General features: G+C 48.0%; 4 protein-coding genes across 4 annotated transcripts; 3 read left to right on the top strand and 1 right to left on the bottom strand.

Moving 5' to 3' along the window:
* Nucleotides 1–1359: 1359 nt before the first annotated feature.
* PAAG_07308 (metal resistance protein YCF1) lies at nucleotides 1360–6589 on the bottom strand (the record flags this gene model as incomplete). The annotated part of the gene is made up of 8 exons (XM_002790725.1): nucleotides 1360–1647; nucleotides 1789–1880; nucleotides 2082–2236; nucleotides 2301–3085; nucleotides 3143–3188; nucleotides 3251–3354; nucleotides 3428–6244; nucleotides 6299–6589. The coding sequence occupies 8 exons, from the start codon at nucleotides 6587–6589 to the stop codon at nucleotides 1360–1362; spliced, it is 4578 nt and encodes a 1525-aa protein (XP_002790771.1).
* Nucleotides 6590–7690: 1101 nt separating this feature from the next.
* On the top strand, nucleotides 7691–9764 carry PAAG_07307 (ankyrin repeat-containing protein; the record flags this gene model as incomplete). Its single annotated transcript, XM_002790724.2, has 2 exons — nucleotides 7691–7742; nucleotides 7831–9764. 2 exons carry the CDS (start codon nucleotides 7691–7693, stop codon nucleotides 9762–9764), a joined length of 1986 nt encoding a protein of 661 aa, XP_002790770.2.
* A 1844-nt stretch (nucleotides 9765–11608) lies between these two features.
* PAAG_12375 (CAMK protein kinase) lies at nucleotides 11609–13814 on the top strand (the record flags this gene model as incomplete). Its single annotated transcript, XM_015847872.1, has 7 exons — nucleotides 11609–11708; nucleotides 11785–11839; nucleotides 11929–12220; nucleotides 12321–12644; nucleotides 12703–12749; nucleotides 12818–13111; nucleotides 13181–13814. 7 exons carry the CDS (start codon nucleotides 11609–11611, stop codon nucleotides 13812–13814), a joined length of 1746 nt encoding a protein of 581 aa, XP_015702515.1.
* Nucleotides 13815–13834: 20 nt separating this feature from the next.
* PAAG_12374 (hypothetical protein) lies at nucleotides 13835–14581 on the top strand (the record flags this gene model as incomplete). The annotated part of the gene is made up of 1 exon (XM_002790722.2): nucleotides 13835–14581. One exon carries the CDS (start codon nucleotides 13835–13837, stop codon nucleotides 14579–14581), a length of 747 nt encoding a protein of 248 aa, XP_002790768.2.
* Between the last annotated feature and the right edge of the window lie 316 nt (nucleotides 14582–14897).

Here is a 14897-nt window from a genome sequence, read left to right as displayed (position 1 = left end):
CATTCGATTAGGGTATCGGGATTTATGTGGTAGCCCTATTTAGCACCGGTTGCTGCATGCTGCAGGCTTTCTCTGGGGCACAACTTTTGTGTAAACCTCCTAGCTGGGGTATGCATATATCACGATTATTGCGGTTAGAAGGTCCAAATACGGAGTAGTCATGCCCTAGGATATATGCCATTTATTGGGAATCAGGGTTATGGATATTGGGTGTGATCCGGCTTACTGTGTCAAACTGGACATAACGTAGCGTGGGGTAGCTAGCTGTGACGGCATAAATAATCTACGGTTCAAGGAAAGTCATGATAATGGTTTCAAAAACAGCATGGTTAAATTTCAAGGGCCTTGATTTTCTCGTTCAACAGATTCCAAGCGACTGAAAACGTCCCGGACACAGAATTTGGACGCTAACGGCTCCGGGCAAAAACTGCGACAATCTGATAATAAAAAGGTCGCCGGGAACTAAGGGCTAGTTAGCGTGATCGAAGTGAAACCCGTTCCAAACCGGTGTTATCTTCATCATGTGGAGAATTGGCCTTTAGCTGCAGGAGAAAGATTCCGAGACACGGACGGGATCAAGGGTGGATGTTCCAGCTCTAAGCAAAGCGAATTACATTTCGTTTCAGCACCAGAGCACGGAGTCCGTGCTGGGAGGGAGCAAGATCGAAAAGCCCAGAAGCATCCTGGGAGGCCGGGAGGGAGGGTAAAGCCGCGAAATCAAGTGGGGCAAATCAAAGGGGGTGCGCGAAACAATTTATCTCTAACGGAGCACCCTGCTCTTCTTTTCAGTGGCGGAAAGCCTCTCGATGATTTATCGTCGCACGCCCCATGTCATCCACTCCAACCCTGCTGCATACACAACGGAATAAACTTGATACTCCCCGGTAAACCATTTGTCTTAGGCCGCTTTGACCCCTTTGAAGACCTTGGCGTTTTATTTATTTTTTATTTATTTTTATTTTTTTTGGGGTTTTCTATTCACGGCTTTTGGTTGAGGCTAGCATCCCGACAGCTTGGTCGGTCCGATTTCCGCGGCGTACTAAGAGAAACTTGAATATAAGAAAACAGCCAAGTAAACAATATATATTAGAAAAAGAAAAGAAAAAAAGAAGTTAAGGAAAATGAAAATCGGACGATATTTCACGTTCAAAATGGCGAGGCATGAAGCATGTAGAAAGAAACGGTTTATTTTAGCTTGGTGGTAAATACATGTACACGGTTTCTTTTTTCTCTCGCAGCTTCTATCGCTGTACTACCTGGGGTGGCAGAGGGAAGGAAATTTATAGGATCCATAACGCATGGAAAAAAAAAAAAAAAAAAAAAAAAAAAAAAAAAGGTACTCCGTAAATCTCTTCCTGTTCATGGACTTGGTATCGTCTTGGTGGTGCTGGTGGTATCATTGGTGATTGGGACATTAGCCTCAAGAAGCCCAGCCTCTTTAACAAGATGGTAGAACTGTCCGCCCCGCCGAATTAGTGCGTCCGGAGTATCGAACTCAACAACAGATCCATGGTCCAGAACGACGATCCGATCGCTATCCAGGATGGTGTTGATGCGGTGGGCGATTGTGATGATGGTTCGATCGCGGAAAATGCTACTTCGAAGCATCTGCTGCAGCAGTGCATCCGTTTCCACATCGACAGCGGCCTGCAATGATAGAAGTCAGTGAACAATCAGAACCGCAGGGATGACCAAAGAGGAAAATTGACAAAAAAAGTTTAAATTTTCAAGGCCATTACTGGTGGTTGCTCTCTAGCCGTTTTGTCGGACAGAAGAACAATGGCTTACAGTGGCTTCATCAAGAACGAGAATGTTGCTTGGCGTTAACAAGGCTCGAGCTAATGAAATAAGCTGTCGTTGGCCTTGGCTTAGATTCGACCCTATTAGGCACATATGGTCGTTAGCCTCAAAGATTAAACCCACAACATAACAGTTGATTGGTCAGGATGATTGTCCGACTGACCTCCTTCGTGGATCTGTGCGTCAAGTTGACCAGGCAAACTTGAGATGTGGTCCTTTAGTCGTGCGTGTCCTGATCGACAGTCAGCAGGCAACTATCCAAGATTGGAGAGGAGGCTTACCAAGCACACTCCATAGCTCGGTGTCATCATGGACGTGGCGTGGGTCGAGGTTGTCTCGAACAGTTCCTTCAAACAAAACCGCGTCTTGTGGTATGATTGCCAGGCGACCCCGCAAATCCAATAGGCCAATAGTACTGATGTCCAACCCGTCGATGCTAGAACAAAGATATCAGCATACAAAGTCCCGACCATTCAGAAGATCGCTACGAGAACTCTCACCTAATGTTTCCTGCTGTTGCTTCAATGATGCGGAACAGAGCCAATGTCAGCGAGCTTTTGCCTGCACCTGTTCGGCCAACAACACCAATCTTTTCGTGAGGTTTAATGTCAAGGTTAATATCTTGAAGCACAAGGTCCAGACCTTCACGGTACCGGGTGCTGTAATTCTTGAATTGCACGCCTCCCTGAGAGGGCCAGCCAATCTGGGGTCGCTTTTTGAAAATGACATCTGGAGCCTCGTTGGGAAGGTTTGCATACTCCAACACTCTCTCGACGGAGACAATGTTAGTTTCCACTTCGACTGTCTGCCGAACAATCCAGTTGAGAGACTGCGTAATTTGGAGCGCGTATGACATTGATAGACCGACCATGCCAGCAGATAATTTGGATCCAGTAGCCACTGACAGAATTGGGAACATAGCTGCTGCTAGAATAATCACAGAGCCAATGAACTCCAGTCGTACAGCAAGCCACCTGTTGGCGCTGATGGAGGGGAAGTACGCTCGAATATTTGCATCCATCCGATATTCATTCTCCTTTGAAAATTTGTCTTGTTGCCTAAATGCCCGAATGGTCGAAATACCGCCGAGAGTTTCCTGGAAATGAGCGTAGATAGGACTTTTGCTGACGCTGTCTAATCTTTTAAGTTCGCGCGAAGTACTTAAGTAATACCTCTGGTAGCTAAAATACACCAATCCAAGGGGTATGATCATAATAAGGAAGAGGGGAGTTGAAACGGCGATGACAACCATGGTATATGCTGCTCTAGCAACATTGACGAATAGCTTTGGTGTGGATTAGCATTAAATCTCCAATGATAAATGCAAAGAGGGAATTATTACCATATTAAATGTGCGGGATAAAACTTCATCAACTCGATAAATATCACTAGTTAAGTTGGATTAGCAACGAACAATGCTATTGCTCCTAGGAGAAGTGGAAAGACGAACCTTGAGAAACGATTCAGAATCCGGCCAGAAGGGGTAGTTTCAAAAAAGCTCATAGGAGACCTGAATATCGCATACGCCATTCTCTCATGCAATTTTCGGGATGCCTAAAAAAGGTTAGCAAAATGATGTCATGTATAGAGCAAAAAACGTAAAAATTCTCCAGCATGAAAATTATACCTCAATAGAGCAAAATATCCAAAGAATCAAAGTTTGCAGAACAACCAGCGCCGAAGATCCAAGCCCAAATGCGAAATAAATGCCAATATATTTCCCCACCTGCGCATTCCTCGCCGCCTTTTTGTTTGCCTCCGACCATCTTTCCAACCAAAAGCTACCAGCAACCTGCGCCGTTTGCGCTAACAGAAGCGCGGTTAAATAAGTAGCTACCGCGTAGAGGTTGCTTGTTTTCGCATACTCCCCATAGACACTCCACTTGACTTTCCCTTGCTCAGACTTCTCCTTTGTCTGTTTAGATTTGAGAGCACCTTCTTCATCCACGAAATTGCGCGGCCCATGCCAACTCGTAGTGCTTGCACGACGCAAACTTGAAGTGCTCATCCGACGGATGACTCCGCCATTCCCGATAGGGGCAAGGGGTCCCAGTCTCTCCTGAGACTCTTCGATTTCAGACAGATCCGAATCATCATTGTCAAGGACTGTTAGTGTTTCCGGACTCTTAACGTCCTCGTCTTCGTGGGAGATGTCATCGGAATCAGAACCCTCTTCGCTTGTGGTGGAGTTGAGAAGACTGGCAACCTCTCCCTTCATCGCTAACAGCTGTTCATACGTTCCTTTTTCAATAATAGTTCCGTTCCTCAGTAAGGCAATAAAGTCAGCCTCCTTTAGCACAGGAATAGAATTGGTTGCTAGAATCCTCGTTTTAGTCGATAGTATACCATTTCGACCAAGCACTCGATTAATGATATGTCTCCCCACATGTTGATCCACAGCTGATAGAACGTCGTCCAAAATGTATACATCCGCACGAGCGTACACGGCTCTTGCTAGTGTTAAACGGGCCTTTTGGCCACCAGATAGAGAAATACCACGTTCACCCACCTCAGTCTGGTCACCGTCAGGAAGGGTTTTGAAGTCGTCGAGAAGGGCGCAAGCTTCTACAGCCAACTCATAGAAGCGTGGATCCCAGCGATGTCCAAACACGATATTTTCACGGATACTGGCATTCATAACCCAAGCTTGTTGTGCGACATACGCAGTGCGACCTCGTACAACTACTTCTCCGTGAAGTTTCCATAGATTTCCCAACAATGATTGAAGGAATGATGACTTTCCCGCTCCCACGCGGCCAATAATACAACTTAGCTCCCCTTTTCTGGCGCTGAAATCGATATTCTCAAGAGCATTTTCGCTTTGATGCTTGTTCCATGTAAAAGTCGCATCTCGGACTCGTACAGCCTCATCTCCGGGATGTGTAACGGAATCCTCGTAGGAGACAGCATCTTTCTGCAATTCTTCACTAGCAAAGTATGTCGTGAGACGATTCACGGCAACGGAAGCTTCAATGATGGACGTAATGACCATAGGCAGAATAGACAGGGGAAACGTGAGGAGATTGAAGAGGGTCAATGCCGGAAAAACAATCTCCGTGGTCAAGGGTTTATCATTTGTCAAAACGAACACCGCGAATGTGGAGCAGGACACCAGAAACGGGGTCGAAGACCACGTAAAGTTTGCGATAGATTGGGTTGCGCCAATTTTTCTGAGTGTATTTAACTCCAGGTCATTTCGAACATGGTTTAGCTTGTTCATGAAGGCAGTATTCCAGGCATAAAGCTTGATGCTTTTCATATTATTTAGAATTTCGGTCATTAATCTGGTTCGCTGGTCCTTGTTTTTCATCTGTTTGATTTGCAAGTTTTTCATGACTTTCGCAATTAGACCGTTCAGTGGAACCATAAGTACCATTGCTGCAATACCAGCAAGCATACTCAAGCCAACAAGTTGGTACAGAGATATCATGCAGAGAGTAATTTGAAATGGAGCAGACCAAAGCTGCATTCCAAATTGGCAAAGGTCAGAAAGGCGCTGCTGGTCAACAGCCATATGGTTGACGATGTCACCAGTAGTTTTCGAGGCGCGACCTTCGTTCGAAAGTCTTAGAGATTTCGTGTAAATCATGGACGTCAAAGCAGACTTGACGCGCATTCCAGTCTCAAATGCTCTCTGGAAATACTGATGAAGACAGGCCGTTTGGCTTACAGAAACAACAAACATAGCGAGCGCAAGTGCTACACCCCGAGCAGCTGGCTGAGGGCTTTCCGTTTGGTACGAATCAATGAAGGTTATGAGGAGGCGGAGAAGCTGAGGTTGAACAAAAGCCAAAATGTCACTGCCGCATTTGATCACAGCGCCGCGGAAATATGGGGCACTAAATGCTCGAAACAGAGCTCGCCACAACGACGGCTTCTTCTTTTTCAACTCACGAGCCCAGGTTTTCTCAAGCTCGTCACCCGTAACATGAGTGGTATCCCTTCGACGCAAATTCCACAAATCGTCTTGAGTGAGGAAATTCTTGTACCCGACCTTCATTAAGGGTGTCATCCAGGAGAAGGTCAAGACCGAAAAGATATCTGCATATTCGTACGGGCATTCATCTTCGTCTCCCAGCACGTCATATGCACTCTGTTTCTTTTTGAAAAGGTATTCTAACGCAAATTCAGTTATCGCGAGAGCTAGGCCAACGGCGAAAGTGACGAAATAAGGCAGTTGAGTGCGATATAACTGCCGGGATACGAGGGACCTAAGCTTCACAGCGTAGACGATGGTCAAGAACAGCCAGTAGAACAGCACGACACCGTTTGGTTGACGGCTTCTCCAGTGCTCGTAGTATTGTACAGTATATATAACCCCCAGCGACGACAGGATAAGGATGGTGGTCCAGAATCTGAAATCTCCAAACCATATCTTCGGGAGGGTCTCGACTTGGAGCGTCCCTTGAAGGGCGGTGACGAGGATAAGAGCCCATATTACAGACTACAATTATATGAGACAACTGCGACAGCATTCTAGGGACCAGAGCAAGCATACCAATTTCGCATAGAAGTGCCAGTTCTTCTGCACCGCTTGGGGTGTTCTCTTGGTGAACAGGAACCAAATGGCCCCTGCGCCCATAACCAGGCCCCAGACGGCCACGAGAGACACCCAGACATCAAGGAAACAGGGCGTTAGATCAAATCGTGTGCGGCTTATAGGGCCCCATCCTTCAATATCGCCGCAGAAGGGCTGGTGACGGGCAAGAACCGAAGGTAACGCGGAGCTGACGTTACCGGAGGACGACAAAGCGGTAAGGACCACTTGGTGGAATCCACTCTGAGCCATTTTCTGGTCAATGGGCGGCAGACCTGAAATGGAGATTGCCAGCAGTGAGCTGTTCCATCCGCCAATACGGAGAGAAAAGGACAAAACTTAAAAGGGGATGCGGGGATGTAGTTATGTAGACGTCGTACACCTGGCTTTTAAGCTCTGACCCCACGCAGCCGCCCCGCTTACTCAGGCAGCGTGCAGCGCCCAGTCCAGGCTAGGGCGAAAGGGGACTAGTGCGAACTGTCACACACGAGACCGGGAGCTTGAGCCCAACGCCGGAAGCCGAATTCATTCGGCTTAGTTACAGACCAATCGACTATCAACTCTCAAATTATCAATCATCAAGTTATGAAGAACTGGAATTCAATTGTTTTATTTTTGCTATTTCACTCTACTGTAGTCGAGTCTCAATATATGGAGTGGTCGGAACCTGACTAGGACCAAGTTTCCTTTCTGGCCCTTGTCCCGAGAACAAACAACCGATTCATCTGAAGAGTTGCCGAGGGTGATCCTGTGACAGAGTATGGACTTTTGTCAATCTTGCCTGGAGTTCCCTCCCGATTGACAGGTCTAATTATTTCCAAGCACCAAAGTCAGGTTGCGGATATGACAATAAAGCACTCTGTGGGGAATTACCAGCTGTGACTCCCACAGATGAAAAGCCCCACCCTGGCGCCCAAGCGGTCCCAACAACGCTGATTATTCGCGAATCCAAAACAATGACTCACTATGACTGAGATCCTGGGGTTGTCCTTGGGCACACTGCATGCAGTCATAATGCAGCAATTAATAATAATATTCTCCACACACAAGAATCGACATCTCCCTTTTGGCATGTTTTCTATGGTGAGTTCCAATCCTGCCTGGGAGGTCTTTCGTAGTAGTGCTGCAAGCCGAGCACCGACGGGCTTGACAAGGCGGCGACGCCGTGGTGGTTGCGCTAACCTAAACCAGACTAGCGCACAGTCACGTTTCCCCTCATATTGATTATTAAAGATACTTTATATAAACTGCAACCTTGTGAAAAGTAGACCTTCAATATGCGAAAGTGATATCTAGGACATTGCGAAACGCACCATTCCTGCACAATAGCAGGGGGAGAAGAAAAGCTCTAGTATGGCAGCAGATATCCACAAGGTAGAGGACCTGCTGAAACGACCTTTATACGGTAAGAAGAGCTTCCACCTTCTGCAGTTCCTTCGGAAGCCGGGGGAAGAAATTAATGAAGGTGCCCTTCTCACTTTTTATCCATACAGTATTCGATCTTCCTGATGAGCTACTTGCCTCTCTATCACTTAAGAATACCAGCGTACAAACCCCCATTCCACTCAGACAGACCGAACGCCCCAGATCACTGCAAGCAGAGAAGGAGGATGGAGTCGCAAGCGTTACGTCATGCTCGCTTTGCCAGGTCTCGTTCCAGAACGTCCAGGAGCAGAGGGAGCACGTAAAATCAGACCATCACAGATATAATTTGAAATCGCGATTACGAGGGACCCCGGTGTTAAATGAAGCCGAGTTCCATGCGGCTGTTGGAGAACTGGACGAATCTATTTCTGGCTCTGAATCTCCATCCGACGACGATGAGGGAGATGAGGGCCAAAGGACTCCTGATACCACACTCACAGCTCTCCTGAAAAAGAAAGCCAAAATATCCTCTGTTGCGGAAGCCGCGGAGATGGTAGATAAGAAAGTCAATAGATCGCGGAAACATCCATTGCTGTGGTTTTACAGCTCGTTGCTGCCTCCCAGTACGTCCTTTGGTGTTTATCGAGCGCTCTTCAGCAATATAGAACTGGAGGAACCGGACCATTTTGTGGAATCCCTGAAGAACAAGCAACATAAGGCATCGCCACATTGGACAAACAAAGCTTCCCAGCTGGAACAGCCAGACACCCAACCAAGACAACATCCTAGTCCGCATCTGTTCCTTTGTATGATTGGAGGAGGCCATTTTGCGGCCATGATAGTGGCATTAGCGCCAGAGATACATAAAAACATCGGTGGGATTGAAGAGCGGCAGGCAAGAGTAATTGCCCATAAAACATTCCATCGATACACAACTAGGCGGAAACAAGGTGGAGCTCAATCTACCTCTGATGCTGCAAATGGCGCCGCACAGTCTGCAGGTGCATCGATCCGACGATACAATGAAGCCGCGCTGCAAAATGAAATAAGACAGTTACTGTGGAGTTGGAAGGAAATGATCGACGAAGCACAGCTATTATTCGTGAGGGCGACGGGAAGCACGAATCGGAGAATTATATTCGGGCCGTATGACGGACAAGTGATCAAACAGTCAGATCCGAGACTTCGAGGATTTCCGTTCACCACCCGACGAGCCACGCAGAGAGAACTAATGAGAGCCTTCACCGAATTAACACGAGTGAAAGTTAGCCACGTCGACGAGGCAGCACTTGCACTCGAGGCTGAAAGACAGCGCGAGCCATTGTCCAGCTCGCCTAAACCATCTCCACAAAGTCAACAGCAAAAACCTACAATCTCCAAAGAAGAAGAAACAGCACTACTCCACACCACACAGATCCAAGCACTAATCCGCCGCTCCAAGGCTCCCACACTAATATCCTACATCTCAAATAACTCCATTCCCCCAACCTTTACTTTCCCCCCCTCCTCCTTCCAACACACACACCACACCCCCACCCCCCTCCACCTAGCAGCTAGCTCCAACTCCCCTGCAACCGTTCTCGCCCTTCTCGCAAAAGCAAACATGGACCCCACCCAGCTAAACGGCGAAGGAAAACCCCCCTTCGACCTAGCCGGCGACAGACCCACCCGCGACGCCTTCCGCGTCGCCCGCCACGAGCTTGGCGAGTCAAAATGGGACTGGGACGCTGCTCACGTTCCACCGCCGATATCCAAGGCGGAAGCGGACGGTCGGACGGAGCGGGAGAGGCAGGCAGCTGCGGAGGTGGAGGCGAGCAGGCGGAAGGTGGAGTCGGAGCGGCTGAAGAGGGAGGATGCGGAGAGGGCGGTGGAGGAGGGGAGGAGGAGGAGGATAGGAATGGGAACGGGCGGCCGGAGGCTTTTGGAGAAGACGGGGGCGGAGAAGAGAGAGGAGGAGCTGAGGGGAATGACGCCGGATATGAGGGCGAGGCTTGAGAGGGAGCGGAGGGCTAGGGCGGCAGAGGAGCGGATACGGAGGATGCAGGCGGAGAGGGAGCTGTGAGTGGTAGATTTTTTGTGAAAGGAGTTTTTTCTTGGTTGTTGATTTCTGCTTGTAAATTCTCTCGACGCAGAATATTTGTTTGGTTGGAACCGCCCGGTCATCTTCCGGACAATGCGTATTGGGAAAGTCGCAAATTAGAAGCGGAATTAATTTCCTGGAGAATCTACATCTGTGGCAGACCCATGCCGTGATATCGATCATTTACTGGCTTACAGTGGTTGTGGATTGAGGTGTCCCACGCCTGTCTGAGGTGTTATTCTCTTGCTCCAAAGTGCCCCTGAAACTCCATGGCTCACAGGACAGTGTCCTGTCTCTGTATTAAGAGATGGATCATTTATAGTTCTCCCTCCAGAAAAGTGAAGAGTCCATTGCTGCCGAGTTCCACCGACGTTTCGCGGTCCCTCTAACGCATGGCCAAGACAAGATTCTGGCGGATATTAGATGCCGCAACAAAAGGGTGCAAAAGTGAAGGTTGTGAAGAGTTGTAATTTCTTTACCCCCCACCCCCCACCAAAAAAAAAAAAAAAAAAACGATGAGGCTGAGGCAAGCAACTGCCCTATCAACATTTCCGGTTGACTTCTCCTCTCCAGGGGAGAGAGGGCTGCCAATGACTATAATCCATTGTCGTTGCATTGGAAGGAATGGAGTGAGGAAATGCAGGTAATAAGTCATTGGCAACTGGTGCCACAGGCTGACACGGTAGTTTTTCCGTTTTTGCCCAAAGGATTCGTAGTTAACTAACTAGTGGGGAAGTCGGAGATAGCTCCCGCTCTTTAACGCCTGAGCTATATTAGCATGATCTTGGTAACTAGAGCATTTCATGTTCCATAGCTCGGTGGTTACGTAGCGTGTTATAATTGCATGTCAAACAACATCCATACCCGTAAAACTCCACCCCCCCCCCCCCCCCCCTAAGGCAGATAAGTTAATGGGCGTTGGCGTGGCACGAGCAGAGGCTCTGCTAAAGGTTTGCATTCTTCTGTATAAACACAGCAGACAGAAACTCATTTGGTTGCAAAACGTGAAACCAGACAGCGTACGGGCTTGATCAAATGAATATGGTGAGCAATTTTGGAAAGGTTGCGGTTCCATGGGCAAAGTTGCGTCGGCTCTCACTAAGAAATTACCAAGTTTGCGCGAGCTCACCACAGGACACTTTTGGTGGTCGATTGCTCTGCAATGTCAAACTTCTGTGGAGCCTTGAAACGGATCTTCAACATTCCTTAGGATATATTTTCACGCTTTATCGTCCACGGAATTTTTTCAAATGATACACTTTTTCAGTTGGTGTTGGCTCTCAATAACGATGATGGGGTGGACCTTATGTTTGAGGTCAAAGTTGGTTAATATTGAGAATGATGGCAAAGAAGATGAACACTTTGCTCTATATAGACAGAGACACAAACCTAAGTACCTCCAACATTAGAAATGTAACTACAGGAAAAATGAATGATTGAAGACAGAATCCAATTCAGAACACACATGGATCATGGGTTTATTCTTTGAGTGTTTCAACGATAATGTGTGGAGTTGCGGTTGTGATGATGAGTCTGTGTTTGTATGTAGTTATAGAAGATTTCTTGAGCCTCATCTGTCATCCTATCTATATCTGATTTTCACAACCTCAATGTCAGAAATGCCTTCACATATCAAAGTCGCCATTTGCCATCATCTTGACAGAATGAAGTCTACCTCCTTGTAACTTCATCTAGGCCTGTGTATCTCATATACAACAACCCCATCCTCTCTTTTTATCTGACATCCTGCTTTTGTTTCATCACCCCTGAAACTCCTAGTTGTGTGAACTGCCAACCAAGCCTGTTCCTCCTTCTCAACAGCAGGGATGGCCACATCCAGTGTGCAGCAGACCCCCTTTTTCCCCAACTCAGCAAACCATGTGGGAATCTTGCACGTGTGGAACTCCTCAGGGGGTGGAGCTGGCAGTACGTTAACTCCTAACTCATCCTGGAGGGTATAGTTGAAAATGATATGCCCACTAACAATGAGGCCAACGCACAGGTGTCAACGTCTACTCTGATCAGGAGATCATCATTGGCCGCAGTAGCAAGTTATGGTGCGCCCAGAACATCAAACGAACGGATAAATTTCGCGTAGAGGAGACTTGGGTGTTTACTGACCAGTAGACGCGACTGGGGTATCTAGTAACTTGGCGCTTGAAGGAGACTTGGGTGTCTCCAACAAACATATCCGCATCTACGTTATCATCTTTGACCAGGGGAATCCAGGAGAGGTGGGGCCCCTCATATACGCCCAAGACATGTCTAGAAACGGGACCCGGTGGAACGGGGTGCATATCAAGAAAGGAGATGCTGGCGTACTGCTAAGTGATGGAGATAGGTTGGGATTGACCCCAAACACGATTATCACGTTCCAGACGTGGACAGAGAGGCAGCGTGATATTCCGTTTAGTGAGGTGCAGAAAAAAGAGATGCAGGTTTGCTGCCCTCATTCTATTCCCCGCTTACCATTATTTCCTCGATACAGGTAGTAGAAGATGATATGAATAAGGAAAACAGCTAACTGGCCAAATCTAGCACTTTGAAAGAAGGTTCAGAATCACAAATAGACTCCTTGGCTGCGGTGCATATGGAAGAGTCCATATGGCCATAAGCACAAAGCACAGGAAGCAGCTAGCTTGCAAAATCATTGATATCGGTAGCCTGAAGAGACGGCTAAGCCAAATTGAAGTTGAGAAACGTACTGAATTGCACGTTCCGCGCCCTGCTGCGGATGTCGATGCCTGGCAGGAGATCGAGAAAATCAAAGACTGGGCTGAACGACGAAATGAGACTAGCTACGTCAAGTCAAAGCTTCAAGTTTATAAGCGGGAGGTGGAGATCTTGAAGGATCTATTCCACGTATGAAAACCCCTGATCCTATATAATTGCTTTGATTAAGACGCTTATCACTCAACAGCCAAATATCATATGCCTCGAGAAAGTGTTCCTGAGCTCGAACACCATGTAAGCTAATTCTCCCAAAACACTAAACCAAAACGTGCGGGGTTACACTATTGATCCATGACATACAGTTACATCTTTCAAGAACTGGTCACCGCAGGAGACCTATTCTCGTTCCTCGAGTTTAAACAATTTAACCTATCCGATCTCGAGGCCGCGGTAATAGTGCGTCAAATCGCCTTGGCGATACGTTATCTCCATAGAAATAACGTTGTTCATCGCGACATCAAACCAGATAATGTCTTGATGACGTCGCTTTCTGATGGTGCGCGCGTCGTCTTGACGGATTTTGGCTGTGCTCGACGTCTCGAAAACGAGAGCAGTCGCATGAAGACTTCGATGGGGACACTGGAATATACAGCTCCGTAAGTGATGGTTGGCGGGAGCACATAACCAAGATGGGGTGCTCGTACTGACTGCCCCCTGAATTTCAGTGAGGTCCCACGATCGACATCTCCTGGCTGTGGAATTGGGTACACTAAAGCAGTCGACATGTGGTCCCTGGGTTGTCTTACTGTGGTCCTCTTAACTGGGGGATCACCCTTCACACATCCAGAGACGGGAAAATACAGCGAAGATATGGCACTAAACTGCGATCTGAGCACCCTCGAAAAGGAGGAAGACTGGCAGCACGTCGGACGACGCGCCAAAGACTTCGTTCGCAACCTCCTCATTCTAGACGACAACTCTCGGATGACAGCGCACGACGCCGTTTCGCACGCATGGTTCACAAGCCCCACCTACAAGGAGGAATTCGAAAAACTGTACCGACGGGCAGTGAAGGATTGGCATCCCCGCCTTTCCATGAAACACCAGGTCGTATCTGACGAGAACATCGAGGACGGTATATGCACGAAACTCACGCATTGGCGAAAGGTGCCTGAGACGCCCATGGAGTGGCCATATAAACCGTATCCGAATAAGATTCATCGGATTCTTTACCCAGGGAAGCAGCCTGGAAAAGATATATTGGCGCGCAGGGATGAAAAGAAGGAGAGGAGAATTTATCCGTGGAGGAATGACGACGGGCACACGAGCGTGCTGGATCGCCAACATTTTCGGATATAGAAAAGCAGGACGTTCGTCGAATGCCGTTACCCTCTGTGGCGGAGGAAGGTGAGAATGATAATGCAGACACGGCTAAGGAAGCAGAGGCAGAGTCGATCGACTCATCCAAGCCAGAAAGTTCCATTGAGCCAGCACAGATGAATGGTAGTGATAATGATCACGGCGAAGAAGTGAATGACCCCCGCATCCGCATGCCCTTCAGCCCGGACGCGTGGAATGAAGAACAAAAAGTCCGCGAACAGCAATACCAGCTTCTGGACCCCTTGCCAATCCCGCCAGTGCACGTACCGATGGCACTTCCCTACATAAGTCAATCACCCTCCTCCGCCTCCAACCTCAATCCGCTCAATCTTGCACCCCATGAAATACTAGCCCTCAGTACCGCAGGTAATACAAATAACGAGAACGCCCACGACGGGATCACACAGCCCCTATCAGGAATGATCAAGAGTAAAGCTCAAGCAGACGCTGATGTGGACAAGGAATTTGTGGATCTCGCGCAACGGATTCAGTTGCTAGATGCCTACAATCGGAGCCGCGACGATGCCATTTGCGATCTCAAGAATACTAGCAATCACAATCATAATCGCCACGGCGGCATTGGCAATGGGGATGGAATTTTATCACCATCACCGGTGGCCCTGATGAGGCGGAAACGCGACATCTATGATTTCCAGGGAAACGATGAGGTGTTTGAGGAGATTGTGGATAGGATTACTGGAAGGAAGAGGCGGGTCCCGTATGGAGGGGAGCCCCACGCGTTTTGAATTGGAGTTAGGTGGGGTGCATGGGTTATGCTGTGGGATCTCTTGACGTTTGACATGTTGATCGGGTAATGTGAACTATTAATGGACTGTAGCTGCTACATGAGAAGACCGAAGGGCGGGGGGTACGGCATGGAGGTCTGCTTGGGATTGTGATATTAGATGGGATGGATATGGTGGATTGGTTCAAGGATGGCGTGGGTTATACGGTCGCGTTATTTCTTTTTCTTTGCGGTTTCACCTGCTCGCGTGTTGCTTCATGTTGTTTTGCTTTTTACTTTCCATTTCTTTTTACCAGGAACCAAAGGCTAGAGAAAAA

Source organism: Paracoccidioides lutzii (assembly GCF_000150705.2).
Source record: "Paracoccidioides lutzii Pb01 unplaced genomic scaffold supercont2.23, whole genome shotgun sequence".
Classification (NCBI taxonomy): domain Eukaryota; kingdom Fungi; phylum Ascomycota; class Eurotiomycetes; order Onygenales; family Ajellomycetaceae; genus Paracoccidioides; species Paracoccidioides lutzii.
This window is presented reverse-complemented; position numbering and strand designations above follow the sequence as displayed.